Source organism: Pantherophis guttatus, chromosome 2 (assembly GCF_059756535.1).
Source record: "Pantherophis guttatus breed Tessera chromosome 2, ASM5975653v1, whole genome shotgun sequence".
Classification (NCBI taxonomy): domain Eukaryota; kingdom Metazoa; phylum Chordata; class Lepidosauria; order Squamata; family Colubridae; genus Pantherophis; species Pantherophis guttatus.
This window is the reverse complement of record NC_142064.1, coordinates 183,365,416-183,383,419: the sequence shown is the minus strand read 5'-3', so window position 1 is coordinate 183,383,419 and position 18,004 is coordinate 183,365,416. Positions and strand designations below refer to the sequence as shown.

At 37.9% G+C, this 18,004-nt stretch overlaps 1 protein-coding gene across 6 annotated transcripts in view; it reads right to left on the bottom strand.

The window, feature by feature from the left end:
* Positions 1–425: 425 nt before the first annotated feature.
* The window catches only part of SH3TC2 (SH3 domain and tetratricopeptide repeats 2), a 50,521-nt gene continuing 32,942 nt past the window's right edge, over positions 426–18,004 (bottom strand). For 5 of the 6 annotated variants that reach the window (XM_034405637.3, XM_034405650.2, XM_087887406.1 and 2 more), the window contains 9 exons: positions 17,300–17,433; positions 16,119–16,160; positions 14,309–16,021; positions 14,023–14,203; positions 9,503–9,653; positions 8,405–8,527; positions 6,731–6,881; positions 5,418–5,614; positions 1,859–3,637 (listed from right to left, as the gene is read on the bottom strand). In XM_034405637.3, the coding sequence (XP_034261528.2) occupies positions 3,446–3,637; positions 5,418–5,614; positions 6,731–6,881; positions 8,405–8,527; positions 9,503–9,653; positions 14,023–14,203; positions 14,309–16,021; positions 16,119–16,160; positions 17,300–17,433 (2,884 nt within the window). In that variant the 3' untranslated portion in view covers positions 1,859–3,445. Of the gene's footprint in view, positions 3,638–5,417; positions 5,615–6,730; positions 6,882–8,404; positions 8,528–9,502; positions 9,654–14,022; positions 14,204–14,308; positions 16,022–16,118; positions 16,161–17,299; positions 17,434–18,004 lie in introns of all 6 variants that reach the window. The other variant, XM_087887405.1, reaches the window with a different exon arrangement.

Genomic DNA, 18,004 nt, shown 5'->3' with positions numbered 1-18,004 from the left:
TATGAGAAAGAGATTGTGCATGCTATCATGAAATCTTTTGAACTGCTTCGGTATTTTTTCAAATAACAAATGTTATTCCAATATATTCTGTCTTAAGTCATACTATGCCATGACATCATTTAAGTTTGCCAATCCAACATGGATTGTTTTTGAATTTTTCCTTAAATAATGAGATTTTTTTTTTTGAGAAGCAAGTTCTTGTTATTGCAGTAGACTTTTTTTAAAAATGAGTGTAAGATAACAAATCTCAGCTTCTGTGCATAACATTAGGAAATTTGTTTTATATAGGATGTAGAGAAATGTACTGTAAGTTTCTCAACATACAGTATCCAGCCACAGATAAGTCTTAAAAGTTCAGACTGACTAGAAGCCTTTATCCATTTCTTAACAGATTCTTTCTTGTTCTTAATAAGGACTAAAAGGTCTAAAGGAATTGAAAATACTGCCTTTATTGCCCTCTAATGGTGAGATGAGCTTTGGTACAAGTAAAAAGCAAATGCTAAAATCTGTTTAACCAGTGATAACACCCAGGATCTTATATAAACATAGGTAGCTGTCATACAGAATCAGATCATTAGCTCAGATCTGGAAGATGCTAGGTGAGTCTTTCAGACAAATCCAGATTTTCTATTGGAGGCATTTTTCATGCAAGGTAATAAAGAATGTGCCTGGAGCCATCTGCATAACTAACATGTAGTTTAACTTTGAGCCATGGCCCTGTCATATTCAGTTATTTGGGTGCTGCAACATTTGTTCTTGAGTCATTGTGAATGACTGTAGCAGTGCTTGGGAGAGAATTGAAAAAATATATAATTATTATCCTCCTTCAGAATGGCTGCTGGTATAATAGAGAAGATTTTCACAAACAATGTTAATTTTGTGAACACTTCTCCAGTTTCGTTGTGACATGTCCTTCACCATTTTGTTTCATACCTTTGTGCAAAACTCAACATTCAGACACAAAGCAGGTCAGGGGAAATCCCCCAGGGGTCTCACCAGTAGACAGAGAGAGAGAGACAAAGTTTGCAACTGGTTTGTGTTCCTTCCTTAATATTCAAAACACAATCTGACATAACCATTATTTATTGCATGGGGAATCAGGTCTGCTCTAAATTGTTGAGACATCCTATTTCATCTCAGAATTGAAATGAATGGGCAATCTCCTCTAGAATGTTCTTGAAAAAAACAAAATAAGGTGAATTTGTATCTGTGTTACATTTCATTTCAAGAACAAAATCTTAGAGGCAAGGCAAGATGTTTCGAGAGTACTTCATGAAGCAAAATGGTTTGATTAAAACAATCTGCTGCTTTCCAAAGCCTTTGAGCCCCAGAATTATTCCAATTCTGTTTATCATTTTTAAGGGAAAAATTCCGGAATTGGGGAGTTATCCTACTATTGTAGCTGCAGCTAATTCATTTACTTTTAAATTTAATTAAATCAGATGTAATCCTGGTCACACTCCTTTTATGGATCTTACTTCTGGCATGCTATTCAGAAGAATGATACACTATTTGGCCCCTAAAAGATTTGTACTCTGACTTTAAAGGAAACACAGCCCAACCACACAGCATCAAAAATGGGGCTATATCAATTCAGCTTCCCACATTTAGCCCTGGTCATATTAAAATATTTCCACATGCGGACATCCTGGACAATTGGCTTTGAAGTTTCATTTGAACCAAATATACTTGGTGGGGCTACAAGATGGTCTATAAATCTGTAGCATCTCAAAGCTAGCAGAGCATTAAACCTCCTAAGAATTTCAACTTCCTTTTTCATTTTAAAAAAGCACATTTCTATTCTGAAAAACAACTTGAAAACAAATGTTTGATTCTTGGTGATGGGGACGGTCAATAGTTTACAGGCAAAAAGAAGTGTGTGTCTTTATTTCCTGACTTTGTTCTAAAGAGATCAAGTCAAGTCATCATGCATAGAGGTCATCTCATGTGTCATTTGTTAACAAACCGTCATAACCCTGTGAGGTAGGCTGGGCAGAGAGCAAATGTTTCAAAGTAATCCCATGAGCTATATGTCAGATAGAGCTATGGTGGGGTAGTAAGCATGCTCTTCCTCAGGGTATCTGACAGAGACAAAGAATCTGAAAGTTTTGTAGTCACTCTCCAGCAGTATGGAAGCCCAATACATCTGGCTGAGTATGGAGATGTCTTTGCTTTCCCAAGAGGCTTCCAATCATGTCTTTCCTTCTCTAGGTATACAGGAGCCATTTTCCTTTCTTCTTCAGGATCAGTGGAGAGCTGGCAATGGAAATCATTAAGAAGGAAGGAGATACCTCTGAAGAGCTCATTTAACCATACTTAGGATATGGTATTCTGGGTTTCATCCTTTCCAAAGGATACTTTTGGGATCTTAATTTAGTTTATTTGAAGCATGAGGCAGATATTAATAAGAAATCAACATAAATATAAATACTGATAAGTATTTGAGTTATTCTTGGCATTTGGTGACTTTATGCATGTTCTTGCATTATTTTCTTGGCAATAATATAGAAACAATTTGTTGTGATGCTTTTTTTTTTTTTTTTACTCCATAGCCAGCTCATAACCCTGGGATTTCATGATGTTTTCCACTGAAACATAGATCTGGCTTTGCTTAGCTTTTGGAGAGGAGCCGTGGCTGGGTGGATTCTACCCCCTTTCTGGTCGAAGCACAGATAACTGATGAAATACACAGGAACTGTGCCAGTGTCACATTTGCTGCAAGAGCATTTTTTTTGCACTTTTTGTCTTTTGTTCAGGCTGTCAGAGGCTTTCCGTTGATCTCTATCCTGTAACGGACTTTGCCTTTTGGCACTGAGGATAAATGGATGAAGGTTGACTCTCCTCTCCAAGGATCAGACCCATTTACTTCGTATTGCAGACAATCTGCACTCACATACCTTTTCAGTGCCTACGTTGTACATTCATTATCTTGCTCTTTTTTCTCCTTCTGCTCAACCATATTGATTCTCAGAAACTGCTTGGAAGAATCTGCTGTTTCCTTGGTGAGGTTTTCCAAAAGTGATTGGCTATTGTGTGAAAATGACTGGCCCAAGGTCACCCAACTTCCTTTGTGCCTAAGGCAGGACTAGAACTCACAGTCAACCAGTTTCTAACCTGATGCCTTAACCCTTACAACAAACTGTCTCTCAATCTTGCTTCAACTGACTCTTTTGCATCCTCTAATCTCTTAAATAAGGCCCATGTATGTGAATGAAGTCTTCTTTACATGTTGCTGATAAAATAAAATTTAAAAAATGAGCTTGCTTTTTCACTCAGAACACATTAGCTGATGGCCAGCATATATCCATTTACAACAGCCCACAAGATTTCTATTCATTCAGAAACACAAGGGACTAGAAGCCACCAGATCATGATTCTCTTCTTTTCTTGGCAGAGGGACAATGATGTCCTTTCTTCATGAGCTGTGAATTCCATAACAGATGGATCATACATCATGTCTTCCTTCACTTAACCATCGAGCCCGATATGTTGTCCACCCTCTTGGGCTCTTATTTGTTTGGGAATTAGTAAATATTTGAGCCAACCTGGCTTGGATCTTGCCTTGCCAATTGTAGTCATCAAATTCAGTGGCAGCAGCCAAGGCCAAGAAGAAGTAATTGGCTGCATCCTGCTCATCCTGAGAATAAAAGGAAAGAGAGAAAAAGTAAAGCACTGGAAGGCACTTCCAGTCAAGACTGAAAGAATGGTAGGGATGAAAAATGGTCCATTGCCTAAGAAATTTAGAAGAACCTTTCAACACTCACTACAGGAGCCTTACTTCTGCTCAGTGCCAGCTGACTCCAATTTGGCGGTTTGAATCTCACCAGGCTCAAGATTGACTCAGTCTTCCATCCCTCCGAGGTCGGTAAAATGAGGACCCAGATTGCTGGGCCCAAACTGCTTACAGGTGGCTATAAAGCACTGTAAAGCGATATATAAGTCTAAGTGCTATAGCTATTGCTACAGATTGGAACCTCACATGGCTTTTCCAACTCTAACAATTCGTCAATTTCATACATATTAAGTACAACTAATAAATACAAAATAATATAATATGTATGAAGGGACATTCCTAAGAGGTCTGTAAGGGGCGTGCATAAGTGCACCAGCGTGCCTACCGTCCCTGTCCTAATATTCCTTTTTACTTATTCTTTTCATGTATTCAAATTATGTTTATACTTTTACATGTTATCTTATATATGCTTGACAAATAAACTTATGATTATGATTATGTGGGGAGCTCCTGAAGGGACAGGATCAGTGGTGGGCTCGGTCCGGTTCGGCCGAGCTGGTAGCGGTGACGATATGACGTCACCGAACCGGTTCTCCCCCCGCCCTCCTACCCCCTACCCCCCCACGTTATTCTTACCTTTTATTTGGTCCCACCCCCAATCTATTGCTGCCTCCTGAGTCCCAGCTGATGACTAGAGGGAAAAAAATTGTTTAAACTCTTGCCGCGGGGCTTCAAAGGGCCATCCTACAGCTGATCAGTGTTAAAAGCAAACAAATGAGTCGGGTCGTAAGTGCGAGGACTGGTCGTAAGTGCGAGGACCTTCCAGAAATGACTCTGACCAGTTAGCCATGCCCACCTAGTCACATGACCTCCAAGCCACACCCACAAAATAAGTCACGCCCACAGAACCGGTAGTAAAAAAAAATTTAGAACCCACCCCTGGACAGGATGGAGCTACTGAAAATCATACCCGAAGTAAGGGTATTTAGAAAGGGAATGGCAACTGCAGAACAAAATAAGGAGAGCATCAAAAGTAGAAGACAACCGGATGGCATATTATAAATTATGAACAGTTAACAGCCTGCAACCCAAGCCACGTGTAGTTCTTCCAAGCAGCGTGTGAAGCTTCCAGAACCCTTCCAAATTAGAGCATATCAGATCTGGACTGAAAAACCTCTGATGAATAATAAAGGGCAGAAAAAAGATTCAGAGAGTTCTAGTCTTTTACTGACATTTAGTAATTTCTTGGAGATAGTTACATTCTGGCTCTCGTTGCTATACTCCAAAGTGCAACGAAACGTCTATTTTAATTTGAAAGAAGATGAGCAATTATTGAATGTATGAGAAGGGATCACAGAGGCTCAATTTAACTGAAATGGAATAAAGTAAAATTTAGCTTTTATCCTAGCTTGGAAGCATAGCCCTTTGAATGATTTGTCATTCGAAGGCCAAAGTTTGGACATTAGCCTTTTGTAAACTGAAAAAAGTATTAACTGAATAAAAGTGACTTGGAGGTCCAGAAAATGGAATAGTTGCTGACATTGCAGCAAAGAAAAAATGCACCCATTCAATATTTTCACAAGATTCTGTATACCTTCACTTTTTAAGTGCAAAGTAAATCAAACCAGAACACCTTTGCTAAAATGCAACAGGTCATTATTACGTTACAGATGCTATCTTTCACCTTTAATTTGTGGAGAGTGAGATCTCCCAGCCGGTAGTAAACCCTGGAGTAATATATGGCTTCTTGAACCCCTTGCAATTCTGGTGAATGCAAAGAGAGAGTCCTCAGGTAGCAGTCTTCAGCCATCTCATACATTTGCAGAAGGTAATACACGGTTGCCAGCCGATGAAAGGCAACCAATTCTTGCAAATGATCTCCTGGAAGAAGAAAAGTGTCAAAATAGCATAAATTGGGCAATTGTAAAGGCTGGAACATTTGTAACTCTCCCCTTCCTCCTAGAGCCCCAAAAGACCATGTTCTCTGAGCAGCAACATTTCAATTGTTTCCTGCCCAGTTCCCAAGAGTTGTGAAGACTGCAACATGCTCCCTTGCCACCACCTTTTTGTTCCCCCAGAAGTTAATGTGCAGTGCCAATTCCGCATGCTGAAAAGTTTCACAGTAACAGCCATAACAATCAATGCAAACAATTGTTATTTATGCACATTCCTAATGTCATAAAAAATTCAATGATAGGGAAGAAATGCCAATTTCATATAGTAGGCATTAAACAGTCCATTGCTACAATCTTGAAAAATGTGCATACAATTTTTCCATAGACACAATCATTCACAGCGGAAATGAAAAAAATTGAAAGAAAGATTCCCTGCTTGAAACATGATAATGTAGACTATTAAATTTTACTGCGATGAAATTAGACGTGCCATCTTCAAAAGCTCACGCAGAAATATTCTACTCTAGGGGAAAAAAATATGTTGTTCCATGTTGAGCAGTTACACAACAAAATGAAGATGGCAAAAACGACAAAGATACGTGAAATAATCAATTTGATAGGAACACATTCCATTTGCTTTCAGTTAAGAATTTCTAGGCTATTACTTGCAATATCATTGTCAACTAAATTCTGTATCCAAAAACAAGCAATGTTTTGTACAATGCCGACTGAGTAATCTCTGACTGGGACATCAGAAGGAAGGATAAATTTATCTACTAATTTTTTCCTAGTGGTTGTGGATTCATAAAATCTGTGAAGAACCATTACTTTGATTCTAAATGAAGTCAAGTATAATAAATGTCTACTTACCTTTGTAATCAGATTTTGTGCCTTTTAAAATATTTACTGAGGCTAACTTGAGTATTTTAAATTGACTTGGGTGCTACCAAATTAAATTCCAGTATTTCCACATTTTAAATTGGCTTGGGTGAGACCATCTTCTAAGAGATGTATGTTGGTTATTTTTCTACTCACCAATCATTGACAATTTTCAGAAAATGAATTTAATATTCTTGCGTTATAAACCTTGATTCCTTCCTACCTACATCCACGCTGAGTCTGACTGCCAAGGTAGCAAATTCCAAAGCATTTTCATAATTGTGGAGCCCAATTTGGAGTTCAGCTAGCTTGTTGAACACTCTCAATTCCGTTTGTGTGTCTCTCAATTTCCTGGCCAAAGGTATAGCTCCTCCCTGGTAAAAACATCAAACAATTTGTCATGGTGGTTTCATAGCCATCTACTATCCATCCTCCCCCTGCAGCCAACCAAGAGTCCCTCAGAGAGGTCACACAAAGCAAAGAAGACCTGACCATGCATTCAGTCTCTTTGATAATCATTTTCCATAGCATCATTTTCTTATAACTGAAATGAACAAATCTCACAGTTTTCATGTTTATAGATAAAAAGTGCAAACATAACTTTCGTGGATTCTCATTTAACCTTCTCTTGAACTTTAGATGAACCTGAGATCATTTTGCTTTTTGTTTCCTTGTTTTGGGCAACTGGATGGCTGCCCATTTGGCTTTTGCCTAGAAACAGATTTAAGTCTATTTAATTCAGCAAAATTAAAGCCTTCTGTCACTATATATTTAACACAGTTTGCACACATTGTTTAATATGAAAGAAAAGGCTACTGTTGGATCAGTCAGACCATTATAGACTTTCAGGAAGTGGGCATTTTTTTCTAAAAAATATATCTTGATTTCTTATTTTTAAAGATGAAAGGGCTAAACATTTTCTCTTTTCTTTTTTTAAAAAAGGGAACAACTTCATTAATGCTTTGAACACTTAAAAAGAGAAGGTAAGGTTTTGTTACTACAAAGGGGGAAAGGGCAAACACACACAAAGAAAGAGAACTCTTGCTTTCTTTGTAGTTAAAGATATTTAAGTAAAGTTTTCGAATGCATCCCTCAGTACAGATGGAAGGGACACTTCTTGCAAGGACCATCATCAAGCTGTCAAATCAGGGATGCTATTCAGCAGGTTCTGACAGGTTCTGGAGAACCGGTAGCAGAAATTTTGAGTAGTTTGGAGAACTGGCAAATACCACCTCTGGCTGGCCCCAAAGTGTGGAGTGAATGGAGATTTTGCAATATCCTTCCCCTGCAGTGCCCACCAAGCCACACCCACCAAGCCATACCACGCCCACCAAGCCATGCCCACAGAACTGGTAGTAAAAAAAAATTGAATTCCACCATTGTGTCAAATGCCACAGTTGCACTGAACTGCATTTTTACCCTAGCAATCAGCAGCAGCAATCCAGGTTTCTTAAAAAAAATTGCTTTTCCAATATTACTTGATGGTATCAGGGATTGAACCAGTGACCTTTTACAGTCAAATCATATGTTGTATCATGAAGGCATGAATAAAATAAAAGGATGATACATACACAAAGAGCAACAAGAAGAAAATTCCTCACCACGACCTTACTTCCACAATTAACAACCACAACACAATCTGTGGTCCTCTCACCTTCACTGCCATGCCTAACTATACCCCCAGATTCCAGTATGTTTATTTTCAGCCAGCAATATTAGCACATACGCATAGAATGAATCACTGGAGCAGATTGGTGGTTCCCCCCATGATTTCTGTCTGATGTACATCTCATTTTCCACTTTCTACTTCTGCACAGTTTCTTTCCATCAATGTTAGTAACACCCACTAGTGGCAACCTCTAGAGATGTCAATACAAATATATCTTGTAGTTGGTACCCTGTAATATTCCAGTGCCTGGTGCCTGTTCTTGAGTCCATTGAAGAAGACATCTCCTGCCTCTTCATATAAACCCATGGCCAGGTGCAGCTCTTTGGGTTTCAGTGCTGTCTCTATGGATGCCTGAAAAGGGGAACCAGTGAGGTTAATAGCTGAGGCAATACCATCAGGGCAAAAAGGTGAATGTTTCTCAAAACAACTCAAGACATTTCAATTTAGCTGCATACATTTTAAGGCTCCTATGCATAACAAAATACAGAACGCTTCATGACAATTTTTTTATTTCAATGGCAGAGACCTCATAACTCCGAAAGAAAAAGTGGAAATCAGGTGCGAAAGATTCAAAAATCTCTCCATACAGAGAGATTTCCATTGCTCAGTGATATGTACCCTCTTATTTTACTTCGTAACATTCAGTTCTCCTTTTTTTTTTTTTTGTAGTTTGATGTTCATCACGCTAATGTTCTACTCAACCTCCTCTTACTTTTTACTACCAAATCTCTGAAATCACCACATTACAAAATCTAAATTCTGCACCCAAAATCTATGACAAATGAAAGTCATAGATTTTCAGTATTAAATATTACATAATCCAATATTAAACACTAATATTTAATATGATGTAATATTAAGATAAGTGTGCAATATGTAATTGCACATTTCGTATAAAGCTTTGAGCACAAAACATGCATATGTGCAATGCAGAAGATCTGTGGTTCAGCCAAGATCCTATATCTTGGCTGAATCACAGCCATATTTATATAATCTATCTATCTATCTATCTACCTATCTACCTATCTATCTATCTATCTATCTATCTATCTATCTATCTATCTATCTATCCATCTTAGCTAGAGAGATATTTACTGCCATGGTTAGTGATGCTTTGTATTGTTAGACACTGACTCAGCATCCTCATGTGCCAGACACAGATGAAAACTCACATTTTATAAAGATTGACTAGTGATCTGTGTTATCCAATGATTTAAATCATACTTCTGCAATAATCTTTTACAAAGTGGTTAGATTAAAAAGTGACAACTAGTAAAAAAGACCAAGCAGGGGGATACCAACTTAGAAAATAACTTTTTTATGTACCTGTAAATACATTTCCACAAGTTCATTCTCTTGCATTTGATAATAGAGTTTACCAGCCTGTAACCAGGCCTGGGCTGTTTTAACAGTTTCCTCCAGGTCAATAAATATTCTGAGGCTCTGCTTGGTACAGTCCAATGCCTGTTTCAAAGATCTGTTGGATTTACATGTATTTCATTATTACAAAGAAATTAGTGAAACTCATGCATGGTCAGAATAAACTGCCCCATTTTAATCCACTCTATATAACATCCCTTACAAGAAACTGTATTGTGACCTTTATACAGACTGAATTCTTTCCTTTGGTTTTAAATCCAATGGAGAAATTCTTTTAAGCAGATGGACCTTTAAATAGGTCTTTAAACAAGTTCTTGTTCTAAAGATATCACTCTTAATGAAAGGACAACTGGACTGCCACTAATGTTTCATGGCAAAATGGTATCACTCTATGTGGTACATGTTTCCCCTATCTGTCATGTTGAAGACACACTATAGAAGGAGTTTCAGGATGATGCATGACCTGTTCACTACAAACGACACATGTGAAATGTATATATATGAACACCGCAACCCTGGGACGTGTTGCCCTCATCTTGCAGGGTGTGGGATATCTGCTCATTGGTACATTGTGTTATCATTTTTTCTGTCACTTGAAATGGAAGAATTTTACCCCATCTTCCAAATAGCCCAAATAAATGTGGACTAAGGTAAAGGTAAACTCGCACACGGAATGCTGTTATCTTCTCACCAAAGGTGGTCCCTAATTTTCTACTTGCATTTTTTACGTGCTTTCGAACTGCTAGGTTGGCAGAAGCTGGGACAAGTAATGGGAACTTACCCCGTTACATGGCACTAGGGATTTGAACTGCTGAACTGCTGACCTTTTGATTGACAAGCTCAGTGTCTTAGCCACTGAGCCACCGTGTCCCTCAAAATATGGACTACCAGGGACTAAATTTGGGCTTTTGAGAGAGGGAGGGAGGGAAGGAGGGAGGGAGGGAGGGAGGAAGGGAGGGAGGGAGGGAGGGAGGGAGGGAGGAAGGAAGGAAGGAAGGAAGGAAGGAAGGAAGGAAGGAAGGAAGGAAGGAAGGAAAATTTCAACAGAACATTAGCTGTCTCGCTCTGAGATTCTTTAACATTCACTACAGATGAAAAGATAGACAGACTGCCTAAATCAATAACAAAAGAACAATCACTATATCACAAGCTGCTAATAATTTCTCCTAATGTGATATGAATATGATATATGATATGATATCATTTGACATAATGTCATAGGATATGATACTCATATGATCTCTGGAGTGTGATAGTTCCTTAAACAGGAATTGGTATAGCACAACCTGTTACTAAAAGGCATGTCTACTTGCAAACTGGTTCTTATTTCTATTATTAATACTATCAACTATTAATGCTAGTTGTTGAATGGTACCCCTGAAAAAAGAAGTAATATAATCTATGAAAAACACACATGAAGGAAGAAGACAGGATCTGTAGCAAGGGGACATAATAAGAAACAATTGAAAAGTGATCATAGCTAAATCTAAATTGTTATTATATATAAAATCCATTCCATTATGAACCACACCACACCACCAAAAATTAACATTAAACAATAAAGCTGCAAGAAACACATTCAAGAGATTTAAAAAATAATAAGGAAACAGGTTATTTGCTTTTTTAAATTATTATTATACGGTTTAGAAATCATGTTATGAAGAGACAGTTTCCAAGATTTTGGATAGCAAGAGAAACCCCAAGGAGATATAACATAGCAAACTGCTTTCTTCAGGCACAAAAAATCTTGAAGAAAGATGAGAACCAAGCATAAAGCAATCCATTCTCTTTAGTTTGTTTGCCCTATTCATTTTCCTCTTTCTCAAAAAATTCCAAGCGGCATCATTTTTATTATCTTCCATTCATACTAACTCTTGAGTGGCATATATTCAGGATAGCACATGCATTCATTTAAGGGGCAAGATCATAAGCCACTGACCTCTTTGTGCTTCTTTTTGTGACCTATGGAGTCTTTAAAGCTAGAGAATTCTCACTGTTGCCTTGGTTGAGGGATATAGGCAGTGCTATTTCGTCTGCTTTTAGATGCCTTTCCTCAAAGGTTAGGCTCTAGAGATTACAAAGCAACTGTCAGGTAGCACTGCAGGTGAATCAGTGACAATCTTCAGAGATCAAGAGGGTAGACCAGCATTTCTCAGTCTTGGCAACTTTACCATTTGTGGACTTCAACTCTCAGAATTCCCCAGCCAACTGGAGAATTCTGGGAGGTGAAGTCCATACATCTTAAAGGTACCAAGGTTAAGAAACACTGGGGTAAACACATCATTAGATCCATGGGGTATCCATCTCTGAAATCGATGTGCTGTTTGTATCCAAAATCAACAATGGCTATGTTACCAACATGTAATCTTTTTTTCTAGTAAATTCATTAAGAGCCTTGGTAGCACAGTGGACTAATGCACTGTTATTAACATCTGCTGCTTGCAATTACTGCAAGTTTAAATCCCACCAGGCACAAGGTTGACTCAACCTTCCATCCTTTCAAAGGTAGGTCAAATGAGGACCCAGATTGTGGGGGCAATAAGCTGACTTTGTATAAATATATAAAAGTATGAAGGCTATTGCTTAACGCATTGTAAGCGGTCCTGAGTCTCCGGAAAAGGGCGGCATAAAAATTAAAGCAAAAAAAAAAAAAAAAAAAGATTACTCCCCTCTCATTCTATCTCCAAGCTATCCATAATAGGATAGGCTTAAAATCTTGCCTCTGACTTCCTGCAAATGTAGATTTCCAACATCCCTCTCCCCTTTTGTAGTTATATCAACATTGCCTTGTTGTGAAGAAGCCTAGTGCTTTTGAAAAAAGGGGAAATATGTCTTTGAAGCAGGTAATTAGAAACAACTTCAATATGTATAAGTAAACAACAGGGGAAAAGGAATAACCTTGAGAAAGAGAAGGAAGAACTGCTATGAAGACAATGGGAAGATAAAAAAAATCTGGGCTGGGCAGATCAGTAACCTGAGTAAGCATTTTAGATAGAAGTCTTTCTAGTTCTCAGGTAGATAAACTGAAGGAGGGGGAAAATACATTCAAATTCGCAAGATTCTGTTATTATAAATTTGTAATAAAAGTGATGTTAGTATATGTAACTCAAGTTTCCAAGACTGGCCTATCTTGGAGGGCTGATAAAGTACATTGATGCAATTGCCAGTCAGAAGCAATGGGAGAGAGATTAGAACTTAATATTGTTTTTATTGAATTCTTTTCCTTTTTATATTTTTTAATTCTTTTCTCTTTTTTCCTTTTCCCTTTTCTTTCTTTTATATAATTATGTGCATTTATTTTTAGAACAATGACAAATAACAACGTTATCAATATTGATCTCAGAATCTTATAGAGATTTTAACTTTTTTCTTAAGATAATATATGGAATCCAGGTCTATATATTTAATTAACAAATTAATGAAATATCAAGTTAATGCATTTTAAATTTTATGATAACTATCCATCTTTCTTTGCTGATATTTATTTATTCCCCACATTTTTTTTGCCTTTTTTTTTCTTATGCAGCTATTTATTCTGTTCTTTAAATATTTCAAACAAATTATTTATTAAAAGAAAAAACAAAGGAAAAGGTGGGAACTTGAAACAAGTGAACCACTATGACAAACCTAGTTTGAAATTTCTGGTGACAGATACAGATTTTCTCCTGTGCACTCACACACTCCTCTTTGGATCTTGGTTATTGTATGTAGGCCCAGTGTCTTTTTTCAGTCATTTGTTACAAGGCATATTAATATGTCTACACTTGTTAACAAAGGAGTTCTGAACTGAATGCACAGTAAATATATTAACATTCTGCATCTGAATGCAGAATTGTTTCTACATCTTTTTTAAAAGCAAGTAAATCTTTGTATATACTTTCTTTTTGCCTCTTTCCTTATATTGAAGATGTCTCTGCCATCTATATTTATCTGGCAAGTGAACATATACGACTGATGAAGTGATTTCTGGTATACCAAGAGAAAACATGCTCTGCTTTAAAGTGTCACAGATCTGTGCCGATTTTCTCAGCGACCAAGACAACTAAACACGGGAGAATATTTCATTCTTCCTAAATGATACATATAAGCTAATAATATCAAATTACTATTATTTATTTTTTAAAGATTTCTTTCCCCTTCCTTCTTTCCAAAATGTTTAAAGCATCTGACATTAAAATCAATGGCAGAGAATGCACTAAAACCGAATGAATCTTTTTGAAAAGATTCTAGTGATGATCTGGTGTTCAATGGATTATAAACAGTGGAACTCATGCCACTTGGGCATAAAGGCATCAATATTCTAGAATTTCATGCTTTAAATATTACTGTTTTTCATTTAAAAATGATAAAAGGGAATTGCTTAATGACAAAATCCAATGTAACCGAAGCACTGTTCAAAATATTGCAACACTTTGAGCCCTAGTCATTATTTCAACATTTAACAGGGAACCTGAGTGCTGACTCACCTGGGTGTATGAAAACTTTGGTAAAGTTGGCTGAGGTCCTGTAGAAGGTGTCCTTCTTTTTCTCTGTCCTGAAGTTGCCGAGCTAGAAGAACTTGGTGCTCATGGTATAGAATGCAGGCTCTGCTATCAGGATGCACTTTACTGTAGAAATGGCAGAGGGACTCAGTGACACGAAGTTGACCTAAATAGCATCAGATAAGACAGATATATATATATATTAAAAATTGCCAAATAAATAACAAACTTGACTTGACCTGACCAACTTCCCCAAAGAATAAGTACTCACTTATCACATTTTGAGTCTTCAAGGCAATGGCCAAGGCCAGCTCATAAAAGATGATGCCTTCTTCTGCCTTACACCTCTCTACCTTGGACTGAGCCAACCATAACAAAATGTGCACCAGTTCCATTTGTGTATCATCACCATCCTGGAGTTCAAAGTACAACTGAATGGCCTGGAGAAAATAGTATTCTCCTAAACAGTAAGCCCCCAAAGACGTGATAAGGCAACCAAAGTTGGCTAAGGCAATGGCTTGGTTCCGCTGATTTCCATTTTCCTGGGCTTTCTTCAAGGCCCAAAAGTAGTTCTCTGCTGACTTTTGGACCTGCCCTTCTCTTTTAAGGGCAATGGCTAAAAGATTGTGAACCACCCCATCTTGTGTGATGCTGTCCGTCTGCCGCAGAGAACACAGGAGGTATTGCATGATCTCTGAGGTCTTGTCTGGCTGACTGTTCAAAGTAAACAGCCACCCCAAAGAAAGGGATGCTTCAAATGCTTCTTCTTCACCCATCACTTTACCTAGGGCAACAGCTTGGTTGGAGTAATGCACGGCTTTTTCTAGCATGCCGTATTTGAGGTACAATTTGGATAAAAGTGCACACAAGGCCTTTTCAGTTGATACAGTCCCAGCTTCGTGGGAAAAGGACAACCCGCAATGCAGATAGAAGCAAGCCAATGCTGAGATGCCGTTGTGGCTTTTCTCTTGGACTTTCAAGAGTTTAGAGGTGTTTGCAAGGATGAATCCAGCTCTCCAAATGGGTGTGAAGCCATCTTTTATATTGCTAGGGGAGAACATCCTGGCAGCCGCCAAAGCTACATGGGGCACATACTTTTTTTCATACAGATAGGCAAGAAAAGGCATTGTATCTAAAGGATATGCACTGGTAACCTGGCTGGTGAGCTGTGCATTCAGAAACTGCAAGCGTTCTGCAAAAGGAAGAACCTCATCATATTTGCCCAGCTGCAAGAAAAGTCTGACAATGAGGAAACAGGACCTAATCTCCATTGTTGTGTTGCCTACAGCAATGGCTTCTCTCAGAATGTACATCACAACCTCTAGTTCAGCCTCAGAACTGAAGCAGTGTCCAGACAAGCAGGCCAGAAGTGTCATCCCTTTCCCAATCATCGATAAGAACTTTTGCTTCATCTTTTGCTTTAAATAAATGGCAGCCAGGTTTGCATGCAATGATGTAAGTAGAGGTAGATCTTCAAACCCCTTGTCCATAGCATTCATGGCTTCCTCGAAGTAAACTCGTGCTTGGGAGAACTTGGCCTTCCTGACACAGAGGCGGCCCAAAAGATAGCATATCCGAATGTGAGCCCAAGCAAGGTGGCCCCTCTTCGCCCAGTTCCTGGATGTTTCCAGATATATGACTAACTCCTCTTCATTGGTGAAACCATAGAAGGTAGAACTAAGGAAGGAAAAAGAGAGGTCATACAGACTTTGGAAATGAGGCACATAGCTATCTTGATTGAGGAAAGTCAGTATAGGATCAAACACATCACAGTCTTCCATATGCCCAGCATTTAGATCAATAAAGAACTTGGGGTCATCAAGGTCATCTGGCTCTGGCAGAAGTAAGTGTTCAAGGATGGAAGGTGAAGATTCAACCACTGGAGTTGACTTCTCAGAATCAGTTTGAGTAAATAAACTGTTATAAGATTGCTTCCCCCAATTTTCAAACATCCAACCATTCTTATGTCCATGTACAGCAGCATCTGAAAATGATCAATAAAGTACAAAGATATGATTCCCTTTATGGTGATATATTTCAGGGAAAAAACCCATCCCATTTTCCCTTTCAACCATACTCACCTGATGGTCTTCGTGGATACATCGCAATAGGTTCAAAGCCATCTGTGTAATCAAGAAAAATGAGAGAAATATTCAAAGGAACCCACTACAAGGTCAAAGGTCAAACTTCAAACTTGGCATTATAATAAAAAAAAACTTAAGTTGCTTCATTCAAAGCATACACAAAAAAAAATGAAGTCCAATCTTAGCTTGGGAGATATGCTACAAGGAAAGAATACAATGAGTGTAAGGATTATAAAGCTATATGACTGTACTACAATGAAGGGAGAGTACACTGTAAATTCTGAATTAGATCAACTTGTTCATTTTCTACATTGGAAATGTCATTAAAAACAACAGAAAACTCTGTTCAATCCTATTGTTCAACTGCCCTTTGATGTGACAGAGCACAGGGCCACTTTGAAGATACTGCAAGTTCAGTTCCAGATCACATCAAGTGAATTTTGCAATAAAATAAATCACACAATTATTTTGCTTTCCCATTGCATAATATAAAAGTTACGTTTTTACACTATATGTAGTCTATTAAGTGTGCAATAGCATTAGGTCTAAAAATGTACATACCTTAATTAAAAACTTTTTTTATTGCTAAAGTGATTAATAATAATGAAAAAAGTTTGAAATATTATGAGAATTACTAAAATATGATGCAAAGACAATGAAGTGAGCAAATGGTATTGGAAAAATGGTGCCAGCAGATTTGTTCAATGCAAGGTTGCTGCAAACCTTCAATTTGAATTCAGAAAGGCAGTATCTGCAAAGCACAATAAAGCAAAGCAGAAGAAAATGTAGTACCATATGCCTATGTAACTGTTAACAGGTGATAAATAAAATTGAGTAGGGTATGGGGCATAAAACCTGATGAGCAAGGAGGTGTTATCAGGTACATAGGCATATACTGTACTCCAATCACATCTGGAGGAGAACTTAGTGTGCTATGTTGACAAGACTGATGGCCTTGGTTATATCTTCCTTATTACATCTCATCTTCCTGCTAATATGTCTACTAAGAACTAAAGCACATAGACATCATCAACATGACATCAAACTATCTCCTGAGTATTTTTCGATAATAATATTCTATCAGAAGATAAATAGTATAAAGATAGGGAGTAGCAGAAAATTTGGGAACAAGAAAGAGACATTAGAAAGAGACAACATCTAGAGATATGGAGACATACCCAATCTATATACAGAGGTGATGTCTGTCTGTGCCCATTCATTAAGAAGATTACTGTAATATACCTCATTGCCATTACATGGAGCCTGGAGGAAGGCAGAAATTTCTTCACTAAAAAACACTGGGCTCTTTCTCCTGTGTTGGGAATGAAAGGGCAGAGAATGGTCAGTTAGTGCTGAATATCTTTTATGTTGCCAGAGTCCACTTAACTTTTGCAATGGTGGCGAATATCTGTAGCTCGAGTGAAGGATGAGGGTGGAGGTTCGTTCTCAGAGCTTGTGGGTTGGTTTCCGAACATTTCAACCCTGACATCCTCTAAACTCTGTTGAAGATATTACCTAGCCTAGTAATGAAACATTCGGAAACAAACTCATAAGCTTGGGGAACAAACCTTCATCTTCACCATTTACCGTTTTCCTGCTATAAATGCAGAAAGAAAAATCCAGATCTTGCAATCTAGTATTAAGACTAGAAAAATCCAAGCACAAATCCCCACTCATTCCTAAAACTAAGGGATGATCTTGCACCATTTAATGATGAAACCAACCCCACAGGGCCATTGCTGAAAAAGAGTAGCTGGAGGATAAATGGGTGTGGAAAATGAATAGAAAGCAAGGTATCTGATTGACATCCCAAGTTATGTTTTTAAAAAGGCTCTTGAAAACATCTCAGCTATGTCTTCTCCTGCAATTCAAAGTCCAGGTTT